We start from the raw sequence: 21,620 nt of genomic DNA, 5'->3' as shown, positions 1-21,620 counted from the left end.
GCAGTTATCCGCAATAACATTTTAGTCCCTTTGCAATAAAACAGAACCACCAATGCACTTAACAAACCACCACAAATAATGCACCCATTTAAAATTAACAGGCTAACAAAAACAAAGTACTATCACCAAAATACACAGCTGCTCTCACCAGCACAATGTACAAAAGAACCTAAGTGAACAGGCTCAGTTGGTACAATGGACCTTGGCTACCACAAACTACAAACCCCAACACATCACACCGCTAAAGAACCACACATGTTCCCCAGATCTGAAGATCTGACTCAGGTGTGGCTATGTATCTCTGTAACCTTTATTTCCACCTGGTATTCTGATCTGCATTTGCAGAACCTCTTGTCAATTCCTCCGTCCTATAGGAAAAAAAGGAATTATCCTCTATAGGTTCTTATACTACTCTCATCACCATGGTATCTGGGCACCTTCCGGCAGTGCATTAAGCAACATGACTAACATCTGTCATGGGAAAGGATGAGAGAAGAAACACAAGGAGAGAGAAGTTTGCAGTGGAGTGTCTTGTTTTGGGAGGGATTTTTTTTTTAAATATAAACCTGTTGCCGTATATTTATGTTAGTGAAGGAAAGGTCAAAGAAATGTGCCTTGCACATGGAGTGGAAAGTGGTGGTCCATAGTTTCGGGGGAAATTCATTCCACAGTCACAGACTGGCCCCTGAGAAAGTTCCATCTCTCACAGACAAGCTTTGCCCTTGTTGTAGAGAGTTCCATTATGCCAAAGAAGGGTAGTTGTCAACCACACTCTTCATCCCAAAACCACAGGCAATCTTTTAGATCTCCTGGACCCAGTCCTTTAAATATAAAGGCAGAGAATTTGGACTTGATTTGATATTCTATGGGAAGCCAGTGTGAAGAGTGGAGGACAGATGTAATGAGTTTGCAGTAGCCTCTGTTGCTGAGGAGATGCACTGCAGGGTTCTGTACCATCTGGAATTTCCTAGACGCTGAAGGCTTCATGCCCCAGGTATATTGCAGTGCTGTAGTCCCACTGAGTGGTGACAAAAGTGTCCATAACTCCACTTAGTCTAAATGCTTCTCTGACCACGTTTCTTACTTTATGGATTTTTGCACAATATTTTCATAAAGTTTTCTTTTGTAAATTATTTATATTGTGACATTCTTAATAGCTGTCCCATAAGTAGCTCATCTTTCACTGCTCCAGCATTGGGTGCTCTAAAACTCCCCCACCCTCTCGGGTTCCATATTTATTTATCTTGAGTAGTGCCTAGCTTAATTCAAGGCTCTGTACATAATTAAAACCAGAATTATTTCTATATCAAACTGTAACATTCATCTTACAGAAGTGCCCATATGCAACACTGCTACACAAACCCACCAAACACTAATGACGACAAGAAGACCACATTAGCCCCCATTGCATCCTCACCCACCAACCCATTTTTTCCTTAAATGTGCAGAGAATGGGTGTGTGAAAGGAATATTTCTCCTCCTTCATCTTACCCCATGTGTTTTCACTATTTCCACTGTGCACATCTGCTTACGCTAATTGTGTATCTACTTTTAATAGAAAGCAGTACCCCTCTCCTTATCTTTCCTTTCTAAATCATATTGCTCTGCTGGCACTTCAGTTATATGCCTCTATAATACCATTTCAGTCATAACTGCACTCATGCATGAAAACCTCTAGTTCATACTGTATATTTACCATGTTCTAAAAACATCCCAAAATGTTTTATCCGCATTTTTCCTTCATTCTTCAGCATTACCTCTATTAGTCACATTTTTCCCTTTACTTTTTCCCATGATTTACTCAGTCCAGAATCTTGTTCCTTTGCAACTGACTTGGAAGATCAAATATTTTAATGCATGTGAAGTACATGCTTATGGTTATAACTGGTGTGGACCTTGAAAAATTAGTTTTTTCTCCAAGGTGCTGCAGGAAGGTGGTTTTGCAGGTTCAGTAGGTAGTGCCCTCTTTTCTGAGTCGGTGCGGACTAAATCCCTCACCGTGCTGCTTGAGCTGCCATCTCTCATATAAACCATAAAACTGATCATCCCACGACACTTTTTTTTACTCCATTCTCCCTACCCCTTGAACTCTGTGAGATGCAGTATTATCCCCCTGTAGGCAAAGCAGAAAAGCCCAGTATTCAATCACCTCCTTAGCCTCAAATTGAAGGATAAGGTTCTTTCATATTTTCTAGTTGTCCTTACGGTAGCACCATGGGAGCAGAGTTTAGATGATCTGGAGGGACCTTACATGTAGATTTGTGTAACTTTTAATTTTCTATGGGGAATATAAATAAGGTTAAAACCTTAATTTCCATTTTTTGTGTTTGTGAGAAAACGACAATGTTCTCAGGGTTTTTTTTGGCAGAAGTATGTCTAACTCCAGATTAAATAGTCCTCCTAGCCCCCAGGATTCTTATACAATATCCCTTTGAATCATTTTGAGATGAAAGTGATATACATTATCCAGCTGATGCTAACCTCAGTCTCAGTTTGAGGTAGTCATCCCTTATGCAGAGGTGGAAAGAGCAGTATAGGGTCACATCTTTATGTCAGCACTGAAGCCCTAGGGCAGTAATTGTAGGAGACAGTCTCCATAAACTAAGTATAGATTATTAGGAAGGAAGCTTAAGTCCAGGACCTATATTAGCTTTCTCTGAAATGCTACAGTAGGTCAAGAAAATATAAAGCAAGTAAGTAAAAATAGCCTGCTGATATATGTCAGTCCCCAGATGTGCTCAGGGTGCATCTAAAAATAACAATGAATACCACCACCTTTGCCAGTAATTTTTGGACAAGGATGAAAATAACCTGGGGAAGCTACTAGCCAGGTACAGTAAGAAGTTTGAGAGATTCAGCCCATAGCTATGTTTCAGTGATAGCTGAAATATCAATTCCCAGGTCCAAGCTAAGATCAGTTCACTCCATTAAGTACAGACTCCTAGTTGTCACATTGGAGCGGGGAGAGATGCATTTCAATCTGGATTATAGTGTCCATGGTAGTGTGATGTAATGCCATTGCAGAACTGTGGGAAGTAGGGGAAAGTATTTCTAGTGCTTTAAAAGTTAGGAGCTTTCCAAGCCACCATTTAAGCAAACCATTTTAAGCACATGTTTGAGTTCATACCTATTCAGCTAAGTACATAGTTAACTTTACGAATTTGGCTCAGAAGAAACATATTTTGCTACCTTATGCAAACCTTATGGCAAAGAGGCTGGTCTAGATACAAAGTGGAATTTTATTATCTCTGTATTACTTTTATAATGATATAGGAGAAGATTGTATCAGTTCTTGTGCCTAATGAACAGTTTTTCTTCTCACTAATTATACCTCAGTCAGAGTGGCAGTATATTTCTGTCCCTCAGTATGATAAAATGAAGTCTAAAAAGAACAAAACCAAGGGGATTGTATTGATGTACTTGATAGTTAATCACCAGTGTATCTGGTACTGTACGATTGGTCACATGGTGGAGCTTTGAGACCTGTCTATCAAGGATGTCAATCAAGGATGTTCCCGGAGCACTGTGGCACAGTTTAGTTCACTGTAAATGAACGGCTGAATGAAAGGCACATAAACAGAGCTCTGTTAGTCAGAGATGAATTTACGTCTGTTACTGGGGGAGTCTTGAAGTGTAAAATAAATAAAAAGGGGAGGGGTTCACATAATACAGCCACAGTCTGTTCTTTTGGTGATTCTGAGGGACAACCATTATGTTTTATTATTTGTATACTGTATATCACCATCATACCATAGCATTCTGCAGGATGCAATGTTATGTGCACTGTGATGCTGCAGCCATAAGTCTGTGACACCATCAGCCACAAATTGTGTGAACCCAATAGGATTGCAGGTTACGTAACACAATCCAGATTCAGTATTTCTGGGCAAATTTTAAAAATTAAAGGAAAGTTACCTCTCCCCAAAATAGGCACATTCTGGGGAATGCTGAACAGAAGAAAAACTAGTTTGATTTCAAACTAAATTCCAAATAAAATAAAGTGTATTGTTGGAACAATTTTAAAGGGTTAATTTCTTAATTAAGCTCAAAGATAGTTGCTAGCCTGCTTTTCTCCAAGGTCAAAAGAAGTGTACTACCAGTACTGGAGCCCATGAATTTGTGAGCTTGATTTAGATTGGGGAAGTCTGGATTTTCACTGAAAGAAATTCATAATAATTACTTAGGCCTTAGTTTTATTTTAGAAGTCAAAATGAACCCCATAATTGATTCATTTTCCCCATGACATTCAGCTGACACAATTAAAACTTGCTCAGAATTCCTGTCACTCCTGTAGTGTTATGCATTGCAATTAAGATTTCTGCAGGGTTTCAACTGGATGTTTTACACTGACAGAAAATTAATCCTCTTTGAACCCTTGTCCTTTTCAAATACTCTAACCTTCATACTCTTCTAGTTTTTATAGTTCCCTATACTTTAGAGTTATTGCCACTAAGAAATGTAGAATAGATACCAATTTCTTATGCCCATTGCAGAGTATATAATTGGAACAAGTACAGCTTTAATTATAGAAACCACTTTAATAGCCTACATCAGGGAGAGAGTTCCAGGCCAAGTCTTAGGCTTGGTTAGCTCGAGGCATAAGATATTTTTCAGACCAAAAAGTTTGGATGTTTATCCATCACGGCAGTGGACGTGCCATTGAACAATGAGTTAGAGCTTCTCAAGTTCCTGAGACCAAGTATCCCTCATGAATGAATCAGCAAAGGAATCACAGATTGAATACCACCATTGACAAGGCTCTAAGAGCCTGGTGACCCTAACCTGAAGATCTGTTTTGACCCTCAAGAAGGAGGAAGCAGATGATATGTATCTCCTGTGAATTTACCTTGTGCGGTGACCCTTATTGTTTAAACCTTTCCAAAGTTGGGAGATCTTTGTATTTGCGGTTTTTGTTTTAGTCCATCTCTAATATCTCTATTCAATATGACAACTAATCTTTATCAATCTGTATTCATTTCAATAATCAACTTGCCCATTTCTTATTACTACCTCATAGAAGTAGCGTTTTAGAATTACAGTATAAACTTACATTTGAACTGGATTCAGAGAGTGCGGTTCACCAACCCTTTCCCATTCTTAACAAAACAACGTGAAATACAGTGACATCTTTTCTATATGTACTGTAGGCAGATCTGGTAGCCCTATCTATTATTCAGGTTGCCTGACACTTCCCATTATAAAACCCTGTTTGCAGTTCTTATAACTTATCCCAAATGGTTAAAATTTGGCTGGCATTTTCCATACTGGGTGTCTGCCTCCATGATGCAGCCATTTCCAAGAGCAAGGCTAGGGAACAAATATGTTTTGCAATATTAAAAAAATTCTGGCAACCTTTTCTTTGAGACATTCTAGCACATCTCCCTCCCCCCCTATGGTTTGGAGCTTGGGCAGGAGGGTGGCCTTTGTGTCCCTGATGTGCCTTTTGCTGTTCCTGTGAAAATCTGCCCAAGTTTGTCCTCAGTATAAGTCTTCGGCTTTGCACATGCTCAGTAGAGACTTCTTAGAGCTCAGTAACTAAAATACCTGAAGGTTTTGTGCATCCTGAACATAGGGTGACCAGACCGCAAATGTGGAAAATCGGGACAGGGGTGGGGGTGAGGGGGTAGTAGGAGCCTATATAAGAAAAAGACCCAAAACTTGGGACTGTCCCTATAAAATCGGGACATCTGGTCACCCTAACTGAACATGCTCCATCCCCTCACAACTCCTGCATATGATTTGAATGTGCATAGGGCATCCCTAAAGAGCAACTGAGCATGTTCCAGCCCAGGGCTATAGAGACAAAGCTGGACTTTCTCTGCAATGGCTACTCTAGGCCATGCTGTGGGTCAGGTCCTGGAGCTGAGGACAGGGAGCTTGTCTCTCCTGTGCTTTCACTAATCCTCCCTCCTGGATCCAGGCAGCCTAGAGGAGGAAGCCATCTAATTTGAATGCAGAGGAGACAAGAGCCAGACAGGGAGAAAAAAGAGTAGATTGGGACTGAAATAGGAGAGTGAGAAACTGTGACTGAGATTTGAGAAAGGAGAGGCTGGAGACTGGGATTTGGAACAAGTGGAGGGGAGCAAAAGCTGTGGCAAAGGGAAGATAGAGCTGATGAGAAGCCAGGATATGGGGGGATCTAGGATTGGCTCAACAAAGAGAGTAGGACAAGGAGCCAGGGAGGGGGATGGGAGACAGTGAAGACAGAGGTTGGATGAGGATCCTAGTGAGGGAGACTGGGACTGAGGATGAGGAAGGGAAACAGGCAGTGGGGATGACTGGATGCTGGGAGGAAGAGAAGAGACAGGTCAGATTAAGAGCCCAGAGCGGGAGAGTAGGACTGACTGGGCAAGGAGACTGGGAAGAAAAGCCTTAGGAGTGGAGACTGGGACAGGCAGGTGCGGAGAATTGGACTGGGGGAAGAGACAGGGAGGAGCCGGGGGAAGAGAGGTTGGCAGGGAGGGGGCAGAAGGATCTGTGTCAGCTAGAGCACATTCCTGCCCAGAGCCTGGAATGGAACCCAAGATTCCTGAATCTTCACCATTCCTCTTCTGTCAGCAAATGTCTATGAAACCCTCTGGCAAAGTGAGTGTCTCTACCCCCATTATTGCTGTTTCACATGGAGGACAACAACCTTCAATGGCTATCAGTTACTCTGTTAGCTCAAGTGGCAGAGGTGTGTGCAGTGGATTTAAAGGTTCCAACCCTGCTGATGAACCATGTGGGTGTCAGTGTGATGCTACATGATAGAATTTCTGGGCTTTTTCAGTTTGCCTTTTTAAAAACCTAGGGAATTACACAAACACAAACCCCCTGACTTTGCACACGTTATGTTTTTTTACTGTAAAGCAGTGAAAAGTTAGGAAATGCCAGAATTAAGGTGTCTGTGCAATCTTAATTTGGCCCCTTTGTGAGTGTGCATTCTGATGCAGTCCTTAGCAGCATGATCACATACTAATTTTTCCCCACAGAACCCTTACCTCATACAGTGCATAGGATGGACCTACTCTGGGGGTGAATCGTGGTTGCATAGTGAAGGAGACTGTTGTCTGTGCGACCCCTGCTTCATTTGTTGCAGAAGTTAGAAGGTGTATAGTGAACAGGTCGGCCACTGACGCATCCCCAGAATGCAGGACACATCTGATTGGTTGTCTCTCTCCCCACCTGTATGACCCTGCCCCTGTCCGTTTACCATGTGCCATTTTGCAGAGCGTGCCATCCTGCCCTTGCCAGAGTGATCTTGCGCACACGCTGTGTGTGAGTTCATGCCAGTGGGGGCAAAGCAGCATGCTGTGAATCATGGCATCCGCTGCATGTGATTCTGGACAAAACTATGTCTGATTTTGTATCAATACCAGACAGGGGACAAACTAAACAAAAACAGGACTGTCCCTCTTAAAACCAGACACATGGCCTGCCTAGTAGTGACTGAGGCAGGTGATTCAGTAAGGTAGTTGAATGCTGCTCTGGGAATTGGATTCTATCACTGCATCTGCCACAGAGCTCCTATGTGATGCTAGTCAAGTCACTCAAACCAGACTTTTCACAAGTGATCACAATTGTGTGTTTTCTCATTTCCTGGGCATCCAACTTGAGACCTTGAGGTCTGATGTGCAGAAGTGCTGAGCGCTCGCAGCTGAAGATAGTGGGGGCTGTGCTATGAACACACAGAGCTATGCAGTGCTTAATACTCTGAAAAATCAGTCTTAGGGGTCTGAAATGGTGCACTCAAAATTAGTGGAAACTTTTTACCTTAATTACTTTGTGCCTCAGTTCCCCATCTGTAAAATGAGGATAATGCCACACCTCATCTCACAGAGATGATGTGGAAAAAAAAATTAACTAATGTTTGTGAAGCACTCAGATACTATAGTGATGAGAACCATAGAAAAGCCCAGGAGGAAATTAGTAATTCTGACTTCAGAGCAAGGCTTGAACAGTGTACAGTAAATAAGGCCCAGGACCACACGTTGAAGAGTGAGGAGAAAACATAATATTGAATAGCTGTTCATTATTTGAGCGCCATCTGTGCGCTGAATGAGACAGGGGTCCTATGTAAAAAATAGTGTGTTATCATGTAATTAAAGACTGTAACATGATACGTACATAGAAGGGGGTTGAATTAAGGGTGCACAGGCAGCCTTAATTCTGGCATTTCCTAACTTTTGATTTTGCAACTGTAATGTTCGTTGGACATCATTTTTTGAGTGTAATATATATATATATAGAGAGAGAGAGAGAGGGGAGTATAAAAAGGTCAATCTAGCTTTATCAATATAGGTAGAAGGTCAAATCTGGTTATATATTTGACTTTGTATATAACCAGATTTAACCTTTTACCTTTGCAAAAGTAAATAGGTAAGTGCAACTTTTACTGTCTGGAAAAAATTGCTAGTATAATTTTCAGAAAATAAATTAGCTTTTTTGAAGAATAAAATTGCAGCTCTGTATGTTATAAAATCCAGAGCTTAGAAATGAGAACTTTGCAAAGAAAGCTGCAAGGATCAAAGAGAACAAGTTAAATGTCTTCTTTTAAAAAAAAAAAGTTGATAAATTACATTGGTAGCCATTAAGTTAGCAAATATATAGTACAGTAATGTTTTGTTGTACTGTTACAAAATTTTTTTTAATCAGCTCCATTGCATTTAAATTATTCTGTAAAAATGAGGTTATGGTTAACCATTTTTTGACCACTAAGTCTGCAATACTCCTAGAGATATGAAACCTCTCTCTTTATACATTTTTATTCAGTGGTTATGTAAGGTGCTTGGCTGTCTGGTTCTTGCTCACATGCTGAGGGCGTGTAACTGATCACTGTATGTGGAACTGGGCCTGGGAAGAAATTTTCCCACAAGTCAGATGGTGAGGGTGTCACCCACCAGGAGAATATGGATATCTCTAATTTAATCAATTCACTGCCATTGCAGAGGCCTCTGGCATTAGTGTGCCTTGGTCCCTGCTATTCTCTGCCTGTGGCACAGTAGTTTAGTCTCCTCTGGACTATAATATTTTGTTCTAATTTTGGTTGCTGAGGTTAGTGTATGGATTCTGGCTGGTGTTGGTGGCCTGTGTTATACAGGAGGTCAGACTAGGTGATCTGGTGGTCCCTTCTGGCCTTAAACTCTATGACTCTCAGTTGTAAGAATTCTACCAGATATGTTCTGACACTTACTGGTAGGGACAGAACTGATTAATTTTAGCTATCCCTATCAGAGGCTTGGACCAACAAATCCATGATATTAACAAGTGATTTCTGCTCAAGCCAATCAGAATTTTTTAACAGTATTTAGCTCTTTAAGTACTTTTTAGGCAGGCTATGCTCTTTACTAAGATGACTATATGCTTAACTAGTTGGCTGGATTGGGGCCCAAGGACAGCATATCAGTAGTCAGTGCAACCATCCAGACCTGAGCTAAATCATTTGCAAGTGAAAACTGCCATTGGATTTAAAAACACCCCTCTTCAAGTGAGAAACGTCATTGAACTTGAAGCAGGGACTTGTAATGCACAACCTACCAGCAGTTATTGGTAGACATGCTGCTAATGGGTTGATCTGGGATTTGAGAATCCCAGAATTTTACAGAAATCTTTCCAGAGATAGATTATAACAGTTGAATTAACCAGATCTGTCCTATCTAGATATTTATAGTGACCTCATCATGATGGTAAGTGAATGCATACTAGACAACTGAGGTAATGGAATACCACTCTAAGGCAAATAAATATCCCTGTATGTTTCTACAAATGTTATATTTCTTGAATTTCAGTAAGTCTGGGCCTTAACAGTCAGGCCTTCGTAATTTTACAGACTCATTTGGAAAGGGTGGAGTAGTTAACCAAAGCAACAGCTGATATTCACCTTTTCAGACAGTTGGGTGAAACTTCTGGTTCGTTTTGTTGATTAATAGCCTACCTTTTATCCGGGGGTCTCAGCACACTCAGCATCACCTAGAATTCTCAGCATTGGGGGTAAAATTCTGGCCCTATTGAAGTAAATGAGATTTTTGTCATTGACTTCAGCAGGGCTAACATTTTACCTCTGAAGCATTATGTTATTTAACAGCTGTACTTTTTTTGTTCATATTTAAGTCTCCATGTCTTTTAGGTTCTGGATGCTATTTATTGCCCAATTCAGGAAAGCACATAGGCACATGCTTTACATTAAACGTATTTAATTCCCATTGATTTCAATGCTTAAAGCTAAGCACATGCTTAAGGGCCCTCCTTGAATCCCTACGTTTTCCTACATTGGGATCTATAAATTGCTTTTCTGTCAGTGCACTGTGCATTGTTCAGGTACAAGGCTCTTGCACATCTGACTTCAAGCTGGTGTGGAAGTCCCTTCCACAAAATTTCAGTATCAATGATTCAGTATTTTAAAAGTATGAAGGAAGCATTTTGTTTTCTTTAATTCTTTTACATTTATTGTTGCATTGTGTGGTGCCTACAGTACTTTGTACAGCACCTTGGTGTAGATAAAAGGTGCTTTATAAATCATACAATAAGAATCTACTTTTCCACAACTGTCTTGTCACCTCCCAGTCTATCATTTACACCTGTCTTTGTAAGTTTAAACATTTTATGTGTTGTGTTGAATACCTATAAGTGTGTCATATATATATAGATAGATAGATATAGATATAGATATAGATATATAGATAGATTGATTGACCTGAGCATTATCTATTTTTCTGGCATGACTGTTCTGTGGACCACAGAATTACCATCACACTCTTCACAATCCTATTTCATCTGCTCACATGATGGACACCTTTGGAATGTACGGACTGCATTTGGTTGCAGTTTGGAAGTAGCCAACATTTCAACTGAGCCTCATGTATTTCTTCTGTTATGTATTTCTCACAGACATACAACAGTTGAAGATGCCCAAAAGTCAAAGGAAAATAATTGGCCAAAGACTCCACTTCTCCTGTTTTTGAAAAGTGCTATAGAGTCTTTTCATGATAATGCAGAGCAGAAAGACCCTTAATTTTTTTAAAGGGTGAAACGCTTTCACCTGGCAAACAGCATGGTATTCCTTGTAGCTACTTTGGGATAAAGAAAGGCTGAGTAGACCCCAGCAGTACTGAAACTATGGTCATGTTGAGTTGAGGGATCCCATGAACAATGCCTATGCCAAAAAGCCAAATACACCCAGATGAATAAAGGAACACAGAAAATAATGGAAAAAATCATGTTGTTATGATGAGCATTTCACAGGTATGGAAATATATTTACAGCACCTTGTTAAAAGGATCATTTCAGACACTAGGTACTTGGCAGATATTTTAAAAGTCCAATAAAAATGCATTATGTATGCATGTACAGAAGGGGGATGGTTGCAACATACAGGGTTTATTTCACTGTCATACATTTGTAAATAAAATACTCAGTCTCTGCTTGTTTCAAAAAGTCCAAAACGATGTTGGCAGCAGAGGTTAAGTAGTTCACAAGGAAGGGAGTGTAGCATGTCCCTTCCAACTCATGCTTAGTCTGTTGCTAGTTAAACAGACCAGACTTTATTTTATATTTACTTGTTTAGGAAATATGCCTTATCAGCATAGTTGTTTTTCTGCTTCACACACATCACAGTCACTAAACAGGAAATCATCTGTCATGGTTGGTCATTCTAGTGCAGAGGTGGGCAAACTACTGCCTGCGGGCCACATCCAACCCGCGGGACTCTCCTGCCCAGCCCCTGAGTTCCTGGCCCGGGAGGCTATCCCTCTTTCTCCCTCCCCCACTGTCCCCCCTCCCCCGCAGCCTCAGCTTGCTTTGCTGCCAGCGCTATGCTCTGGGTGGCGGGGCTGCGAGCTCCTGGGGCAGTGCAGCTGCAGAGCCTGGCCTGACCCGGTGCTCTGAGCTGCGCGGTGGCGTGGCTGGCTCCAAGCAGGTGGCACAGCTGTAGCGCCACCAGTGTTCCAGGCAGTGCGGTAAGGGGGCAGGGAGCAGGGGGTTGGATAGAGGGTGGGGGAATTTGGGGTGGTGGTCAGGAGGTGTGGGTGTGGATAGGGGTCAGGGCGGTCAGAGAACGTGGAACAGGGGGGTTGAATGGGGGCAGGGGTCCCGGGGGGGTAGTCAGGAAGGAGGGGGGGTTGGATGAGGTGGCAGGGGGGCAGTCAGGGAACAGGGAGTGGGGGGGTGGATGGAGCACGGGTCCCGGGGGGAGGGCAGTCAGAAATGAGAGGAGGGGTTGGATGGGACAACGGGGGCCAGTCAGGGGTGGGGGTTCCTGGGGCGGTCAGGGAACAGGGAGCAGGGGGTGTGGATGGGGCAGAGGTAGGGATGGGGGCCGGCCCACGACCCTCCCCCCAACCGGCCCTCCATACAATTTCCGAAACCCGATGTGGCCCTCAGGCCAAAAAGTTTGCCCGCCCTGATCTAGGGGATTGATGGTAATGAATGAATGAAATTACACATTTTTTAAAAACCTATTAAATCATCTAGTCCTCCGAACAGCAGCTGACAGGGCTGTTCCCTACAATAACAAATCATCATGTTCTTTGTAATTTTGAATGACTCAAGCAACAGAAATTCTACTAACTCACTGTATCTTAGGCCTTATTGTTAGGAAATATTTCCTGATGTTTAACTTAAATTGTCCTTGTGTGGTTTCATATTATTATTCATAGTTATATTGATGAGGACCATTCTAAATATTCCTTTCCCTCTTTGGTGTTTATGCTCTTCCAATACTTGTAGATAGGTTACCAGATTGTCTTTAGTCATCACATAGCCAAACTATATATTGGAAGGCCTTAGTTCTTGTAATCTTTCTGCATAAGCCAATGCCTACAGCCTATTAACCACTTTGTTCCCCTTCTCAAAATTCCCTTCAGTTCATCAATGTTTTTCTGGTACTGTGATACCAAGAACTGCATGCAGTTTCTATTCACAGTCTCCCTAGTCTAGTGCCATTTAACAGAGAGTGAAAATTATACCAATCTTTGCTTCACTGCACCAGACACCTCCTGTCAAATAATGTCACATTTTTTTAAACAGCTCCTAGGGAAGATGACTGAAACTTGAAAGCTGGTGTATTCATAGTGTGTAGGTCATAGATTTGCCTTTCGATAATCTGGTGAAAAACAGATTTGATCTTGTAAAATTATAAGTGTTTACAAAATGCATTTTGTGCATATGTACTGGATTATGTTAAACAATAAAACGAACAGTCTCCCAGAAGGGCTCTGTGTAGCTTTAGAGCTTGTCTCTCTCACCAACAGAAGTTGGTACAATAACAGATATGACCTCACCCACCACGTCTCTCTAATATCCTGGGACCGACACAGCTACAACTACACTGCATACAATCTGCCAATGCTCCACTTGTGATATGCTTGCATGGGTATAGGAGATGAGTGGAAATTTTGTTGAAGATGTCTCTGAATTCCTGATACATGCTTAACAAAATGGAGTGAAACTTCAGTTTTCATAGGTAGGGGATTGTGGAAATATGATCTTTTATGATATTAATGTAGAAAGGTACATGTGGAATGAAGCCCCCTTCCCTAAGTAAAGAGCAGGGGATTTAGCCCCCATATTCCACAGGTGTCCTGACATTGACATTTATCTTGGGATACCCACAGAAAAGGCAGAAGCATCTGTCTGAAGGACGTGGGTATGGCGCCCCCATTCTCCAAGACATCACAGCTCAGGAGATATACATTGTTTCCACTCTCAGCAATGAACATAAGAACATAAGAAAGGCCGTACTGGGTCAGACCAAAGGTCCATCTAGTCCAGTATCTGTCTACCGACAGTGGCCAATGCCAGGTGCCCCTGAGGGAGTGAACCTAACAGGCAATGATCAAGTGATCTCTCTCCTGCCATCCATCTCCATCCTCTGACGAACAGAGGCTAGGGACACCATTCTTACCCATCCTGGCTAATAGCCATTTATGGACTTAGCCACCATGAATTTATCCAGTCCCCTTTTAAACATTGTTATAGTCCTAGCCTTCACAACCTCCTCAGGTAAGGAGTTCCACAAGTTGACTGTGTGCTGCGTGAAGAAGAACTTCCTTTTATTTGTTTTAAACCTGCTGCCTATTAATTTCATTTGATGACCCCTAGTTCTTGTATTATGGGAATAAGTAAATAACTTTTCCTTATCCACTTTCTCAACATCACTCATGATTTTATATACCTCTATCATGTCCCCCCTTAGTCTCCTCTTTTCCAAACTGAAGAGTCCTAGCCTCTTTAATCTTTCCTCATATGGGACCCTCTCTAAACCCCTAATCATTTTAGTTGCTCTTTTCTGAACCTTTTCTAGTGCTAGAATATCTTTTTTGAGGTGAGGAGACCACATCTGTACACAGTAGACCACATCTGTACACAGATGTGCATAATGGCTGCATAAAAATTCCCCTAAGGGTGTTTGTGGTGCATCATCAAAGGCCTGTTTCTGCTTGGACCCCTGGAGAGCATATAGCAGTGTATGGAAGTTGCCTTGCTCCTTTCTACCTCCACTGCTCTCTCTCTACTGCCTGTTTGGTGGGTCCCCAGGTGCAGTGAGCTACCATCCACTCCATATGTTCCCCACTGTGGTCAGTTTCAGTTTCTAAACTGGCAGTGCAAATATCAGCTATTTGGCTGTTGCATATCTTGACTAATCTCAAACCGAAGTAGAGCCTTCTGGCACTAGATGTCTTACAGTTTGCTAAATCTTTCAACAACAATACATTTTGCTTTTCTATTGCACCTTCCATCCAAGCATCTCAAAATGTTTTCCAGGCATTAATGAATCAGACTGATTAATGAATAGGATTTTACAAGGAAATTATGACAGCCAGAGGTTAAATGGGTTAACTAAAGTCACAAAGCAAGCCAGACACAGAGTTGAGAATAAAATCCCTGTTTCCTAATTCTTGCGTTTAATTGCTCAACAATACTCCCTTGTATGTATAATATTTTAAAAACTATTTCAATCTTCTTTGTATAGCTAATTTAAACCAACATTTCTTCTACCTAAATTTCTTCTCCTACCCAATTTAATTGAGGAATGTTTTCACTGAGGAAAAAGAATTAGTGTATGATATTATTTTCACTTTAAGATTATTTGCAGGACTACAGTGTTATGATACATTATTTAATGTAACAAGATTTTTTGATGATGCCACAAGAATTGTTTACACTCTAGTTAGTGTTTTCAAAAGCTAATAGACTATATTATCCTGTAATAACAGACCAATTATACATCTCTTTTAGGCAGGATATTTTTCTCCAAAATTTGCTTTTATAATTATACACATCTTCATTAAGACTGCAGAGTATATTCTCAATAAATGGAAAGGATTCACTAGAGAGAATACCTATTAAAATGTGCAGGCAGTTCTGCATTTTAAAAAGCAAAGCTGTACTTCTCAGTGCCTTCTGCATCTACAGAATATAAATATTGAGTACTGTAGTACATCAAGTATTTAAATAAGCCAGTCACAAAAGGATTTTTAAACCTGATTTTATCTTGTTGTTTCTTTTCTTTGTCTCCTTTCTTTATTACTCTTTAATTCTCTCTGTTTCCCCCACTATCGCTCCAGATGTCTCACTCTTTCACTTTGCTCTTCTAAACAAGTCATACTCTTTTGTAGTGACAGTCTGCTCCTGAGTATGGTCTCATTATGGCACGGACAAAACCAGAATGAGAGCCATACTTGATATCATCATCTTTAAACAGACTACCATAGCATATATTTTTGTGTGTGTCAGTTGTGGGTTGATGTTGTTTGAACACGGTTTCTCTGGAACTGAGTTTGAAATGTATTTAAACTCTGTTTTAAAGCCTTCAATCCCAATATTGTATCCCCAATCTTTTGCCCTCCTCTTTTGGTTTCTCCTGCTCTCATTCAATTGCTTTACTTTTGCTATCAGTTCTGACTGTACTTCCTAGATCCCAATTTGGTATTATGTCGTATCTCTTTCCTGTGTCCTTCCCTCATAATATGCCTTATTTGTCTTTCTGGGCACTATGAGTGAAATTCTGCCCCCATTCAAATCAGTGGAAGTTTTGGCATTGACTTCAGTGGAGCCAGGATTTCATCCTACCTCCTTACTTGGGACTGTGTTCCACTCTGGGCTCATTTAAAACCTTCTTGCATAGGTTCCTCTTGCTGAGAATCCAGTACACTGGTTCCCAGCTGATCAAGGAGATTCTATGCTCTCATCTTTCCTTCCACAAAAGAAGACCCATGTGATATGAACCTGAACCCCTTCAGTCAGGTCTGTCCCTTCCCTGATTCAGGATTTTAGGGCCACTCTACAATAGGTTTTTTTAACAAACCTCACCTATTCTAAGCTGGGGGTGAGGGGTGTGAAAAATCCAAGACAATTTGGAACTAACAAGACACTTGCAAAACTTCACTGTTCAGTTGCACTGCATTTCTTGCTTCCTATCCCCTTTCTTGTGGTCTCCTTGGATGGTAAGCTCTTTGGTGCAGGGACTGTCCGTTTTCTCATTTTCTCTGTAAAGCATCTAGTGCACTGCTGAAATATTTAAATCATCATCACAATCCACTATCATAAAGAATACAGATCGCAATGGGAAGGTGGGGAAAAGACTTAGAGGGTACAGTGAATATTAAATAAGTCCTAAGCGTACTATGAGATGTTGTTGCAAAAATAGCCAGAGACATTCTCTGGCTATACGTCTTGTACAGAGGATTCTCTTGTAAAGCTAGGAAAGTAATAACTGCTATACATAGCATTGATGCAACCACATTTTGGCAGAGACTGCACCATTCTGGAGTCGCCACTAAAACAATTAATACTAGAATAGACCAATGGAGGGAACTGAGGCACTGTCACTGGAGCAGGCATTCAGAAAGAGGTTAGATAAAACTCATGTGGGAATGAAGTAGAGAAAAGTTTCGCATGATGTGTAATGTCTGAATACTTGACTCAGAGAGTCTTTTTCATCCCTTCATTTCATGATTTTGTGGCATACCAATTTAGCGGAAACTGCCCCCCTCCTCTTTTTTTTTTTTATTGTGTGGCATCCTTTTATTTTCAGACTAGACTTAAAAACAGAGGTTCTGGTTTGCATGGCCATTAACAACCCAGGGCACTTTTCATAAAAGTATGGACTTTGTTCCGAAATGACCCCTCTCCAAACAGCTCAGCAGCATGCTGTGTGTTGATCTGTGGCCACTCTCCACCATGCAGGCGGCTGCATTTCAAGAGAGCTAAATATTGTTTCTGAAGTACTTTCCAGACCGCTTGGGAGGAAAGGTGCTATATAAATGTTAGACATTTTTATTATTACCAACTTGTCAAAAAGTGAAATGGTGACATTTTCAGTTAACTTTTACTGAGCTTGAAGTGCCTGGGTATCTTGTGTGTGTGAGCTTAATTAGGTGCTTATTAATATCGCAGTATTGTGCAGGGGTGTGGCTAGAATGATGGTCTGTATGAGACATCTCTGCAGCAGGTCCTTCTAGCTCTGCTCAGGGAAAAAGGGAGAGTCTAGAGAGGTAGAAAGATATTTATTTTGTTTGTTTGTTTGTACGGATATTTTTCATGGCGTCTTTCAGTTCTAGGTCACTGGCTTGACTCCCACTCAGGTCAGCAATGGCCAAAAATCACTACCCTCGGATGGCTGGTTGGTGGCCTTCGTGAAATTAGTTTGTTGTTTAAGAGTCCCAGAGGTAACCACTTTACAAATAGCTCCTCAGTTGATGTTCATTGGCTAGATTAGTAGCATTCGCATCAGAGAGAGGCCAAGTATCTAATGGGACAGGGAAACTGCATTATTCCCTCTTCCTCAAGAAAAGTCTTGGGGTACATTAGTGGGCCGGTGGGGGGCTGTGCCTGTTGCTGTACTTGTTTTATAATGTCTGGTTGGTCTGCAGGGTTATCGGTCCCTCACCTTTCACAAGCACCATTTTTTGTTCATATTTTTCAACATCTGCCTTTTTTACCACAGAGGCATCAAAGCTTTGCAAATTGCACAGGCAGATATAGGGCCACATTTATCCTTGGCATAAGCAAGTGCAACTCCATTGACTTTAGTTGAGGTGACTTCAATGGAGCTGCGTCTGCTTATGCCAAGGGTGAATTTGCCTCATGGAATGTAAGACTGTTGACATCAAGGCACATGGTGCACTGTTCACATACCTCAAAAAAGGGAGAATTGTTTCTGCCTTAACTACACTTCGATGTCACTAATATCTATGGTTTGAGATTGGGTGTTCAGGCATTTAATAAGTTCTGTTCTGTAGTATGAAAATGATTTTCAAATTATAAACATTTGTTTCTTATATGTGTTTGAGTGATTAGATATGCTTTTAGAATGTTACTGTTGTGTCTGAATGAATGTATATGTGAGTTAGTCCATTTGGTAGGACAGTACAGGGGCTTTATTCGCCCCACAGAAAGTGCATTACAGTTAAACTAGTCTTGTGCTTCTTCTGCATTATAGGCAGAGGTTCAAAACTTAAAACAGTTCAACAGCCAGGAGTTACATTTGCAGAACAAATGCAATAAGTTTCTAGATGTCGTTGCATACATCTTGATACTGTCCATTGTTTTGACAGCTAGAAATGGAATTTTCCTTATAGAAAGGTCCTATAATATTTTATAGAAAATAACCTTTCTATATAGAAGCAGCAAAGAGTCCTGTGGCACCTTATAGACTAACAGACGTTTTGGAGCATGAGCTTTCGTGGGTGAATATTTTTATACTAACCTACAGACGTCTATAGATAGAATTTTCTACTGAATTTAGTTGTTTTAAAAGTAATTTCTATAGAGCTCTGCTTAATATTTCTGGAACACTCTTGACTTCATCTCTATAAAATTCTACTGGACTTTCCTATAAAAGTTATCCCCAGAATGGACAATGACAGCATGAGAGACTTAAGGGTATTCTGAAAAGTTAATGAGGGACATTTTTGAGTATCTGACTCAGCTGCAATATTGTGTTATATTTATATTATATGTGTTTGTTTTATAAAAAAAATAGATATCTTTTGAGCTCCAAACACATGGTCTTGAAACATACACAGCAAGGTCTGACTGTGACAGCAACTGTCCATAGTGACTAAAATGACCATGATCTTTTCTTTTCTCTCTCTTTTTATTACCTCTAGGTGTTCTCTGCCTGCCAGACAGTCTGAACCTTCACAAAGACCAGCAAAGATCAAATAAGCCAGGCGAAGTACAGATGTTTAGCCAATCAGAGTTAAGGACCATAGAGCAATCCTTGCTCGCTACCCGGGTGGGAAGCATTGCCGAACTCAGTAAGTGCAACATAAATTATGTTCTTTTTTCCTCTTAAAGTAAAACAAAAAACCCAATGTATTATATGTTTCTATAAAAGACAGGCTGGAGCCTAGGAGTACTGTCAAGGGAGATTTCTTTAATAGTGGGAAGAAGGAGGGCCTTGTTTGCTCCACAGCGATCCCACTGGTCAGTTTGGAAGCTGAAGGGTGGTACAAGGCCTTGGAAGAGAAGAGGGTGAGTGTGTAGATGATACTCACAAACATACAAATGACTCCATTAGAATTTCAGAAGATCCTTCATCCCCACTTTCTCTCCCCTCACTTCCAGTGGGAGAAAAAACAAAACTGTGGGAGACCGTATCAAAAGCTTTGCTAAAGTCAAGGAATAACACATCCACTGCTTTCCCCTCATCCACAGAGCCAGTTATCTCCTCATAGAAGACAATTAGGTTAGTCAGGCATGACTTGCCCTTGGTGAATCCATGCTGACTGTTCCTGATCACTTTCCTCTCCTCTAAATGCTTCAGAATTAATTCCTTGAGGACCTGCTCCATGATTTTTCCAGGGACTGAGGTGAGGCTGACTGGCCTGTAGTTCCCCAGATCCTCCTCCTTCCCTTTTTTAAAGATGGGCACTACATTAGCCTTTTTCCAGTCATCCGGGACCTCCCCCAATCGCCATGATTTTTCGAAGATAATGGCCAATGGCTCTGCAATCACATCCACCAACTCCTTTAACACCCTCGGATGCAGTGCATCCAGCCCCATGGACTTGTGCTCATCCAGTTTTTCTAAATAGTCCCGAACCATTTCTTTCTCCACAGCGGGCTGATCACCACCTCCCCATACTGTGCTGCCCAGTGCAGCAGTCTGGGAGCTGACCGTGTTCATGAAGACAGAGGCAAAAAAAAGCATTGAGTACATTAGCTTTTTCCACATCCTCTGTCACTAGGTTGCCTCCCTCATTCAGTAATGGGCCCACACTTTCCTTGACTTTCTTCTTGTTGCTAACATACCTGAAGAAACCCTTCTTGTTACTCTTAACATCTCTTGCTAGGGGCAACTCCAAGTGTGATTTGGCCTTCCTGATTTCACTCCTGCATGCCTGAGCAATATTTTTATACTCCTCCCTGGTCATTTGTCCAATCTTCCACTTCTTGTAAGCTTCTTTTTTGCGTTTAAGACCAGCAAGGATTTCACTGTTAAGCTAAGCTGGTCTCCTGCTGTATTTGCTATTCTTTCTACACATTGGGATGTTTTCTTCCTGCAACCTCAATAAGGATTCTTTAAAATACAGCCAGCTCTCCTGGACTCCTTTCTCCCTCATGCTATTCTCCCAGGGGATCCTGCCCATCAGTTCCCTGAGGGAGTCAGAGTCTGCTTTTCTGAAGTCCAGGGTCCATATTCTGCTGCTTTCCTTTCTTCCTTGTGTCAGGATCCTGCTGCTGTAGTTTTCTTTGAAAATCCCACCCCAAAATGCTGCCACATCCTGCTTGGTAATCTGTCTCCACCTGCCATTTTGCCTTCCTGCTTTTCTTCCTCTGGCGGTTGCAGGAATTAGAAGTGCGCTCTCTACTCTGTGTGATATGTGGGTAACAGATAAAGAGCTCTCATGTCAGTGAGGAGCTCTCCTGTGACCAGCGTTCCAATCTCTCCACTTTGTCCATGTGCTTTAGGATAGAGCAAGAAGCAGTATTGAGCAGAGGTGGTGCAGCACCACTCATGGTGACAGGGAGAGAGCTTGGAGGAGACACTGAACCAGGCAGCAGGAGGGGAGGGAGGGATGAACTGAGTAGCAGAACACTGGATGGGAGAGAGCAAGAGGGATGGGGGAGGTAGATGTTGGGAGCAAGAAGGGAATGGGGAAGATGGATTGGAGAACACGAGGGACGGAGAAGAGAAAAAACTGATATTTAAAAAGGTAGAGACAATGGGCCAACTTCATTCCAAATGTAACTTCTTTGACTTTAATGGGTTACACCATTAATAGATTAAGTTCATTGACCTGTTTCCCCAAATGTTATCTTTAGCTTGATATTTCTACCGTGCTCATCGCTGTAGTATCTGAGTACCTGTTGTGACAAAGTTCCTCCTCTACTTTGGTGGGTCCTGCGCTTATTGCCAGATTTGTTCACCTCAGTGATCTTCCCCACAGTCTGGGTCAACTCCTCCTGTGTCTGATCAGGAGTTGGGAGGTTTGGGGGGAACCCGGGCCCACCCTCTACTCCGGGTTCCAGCCCAGGGCCCTGTGGTTCGCAGCTGTCTATAGTGCCTCTTGTAACAGCTGCATGACAGCTACAACTCCCTGGGCTACTTCCCCATGGCCTCCTCCAAACACCTTCTTTATCCTCACCACAGGACCTTCCTGTTGGTGTCTGATAATGCTTGATTGTATGATAAT

General features: G+C 41.6%; 1 protein-coding gene across 2 annotated transcripts in view; it reads left to right on the top strand.

The window, feature by feature from the left end:
* Window positions 1-21,620, top strand: part of BTBD11 (BTB domain containing 11) — a 286,082-nt gene that overhangs the window by 160,974 nt on the left and 103,488 nt on the right. For both annotated transcript variants that reach the window (XM_044991926.1, XM_044991934.1), the window contains exon 2: window positions 19,089-19,238. In XM_044991926.1, coding sequence (XP_044847861.1) covers window positions 19,089-19,238 — 150 coding nt within the window. The remainder of the gene's footprint in view (window positions 1-19,088; window positions 19,239-21,620) is intronic.

Source organism: Mauremys mutica, chromosome 1 (genome assembly GCF_020497125.1).
Source record: "Mauremys mutica isolate MM-2020 ecotype Southern chromosome 1, ASM2049712v1, whole genome shotgun sequence".
NCBI lineage: Eukaryota > Metazoa > Chordata > Testudines > Geoemydidae > Mauremys > Mauremys mutica.
The sequence above is the reverse complement of the archived record's forward strand: the minus strand, read 5'-3'. Positions and strand labels throughout refer to the sequence as shown.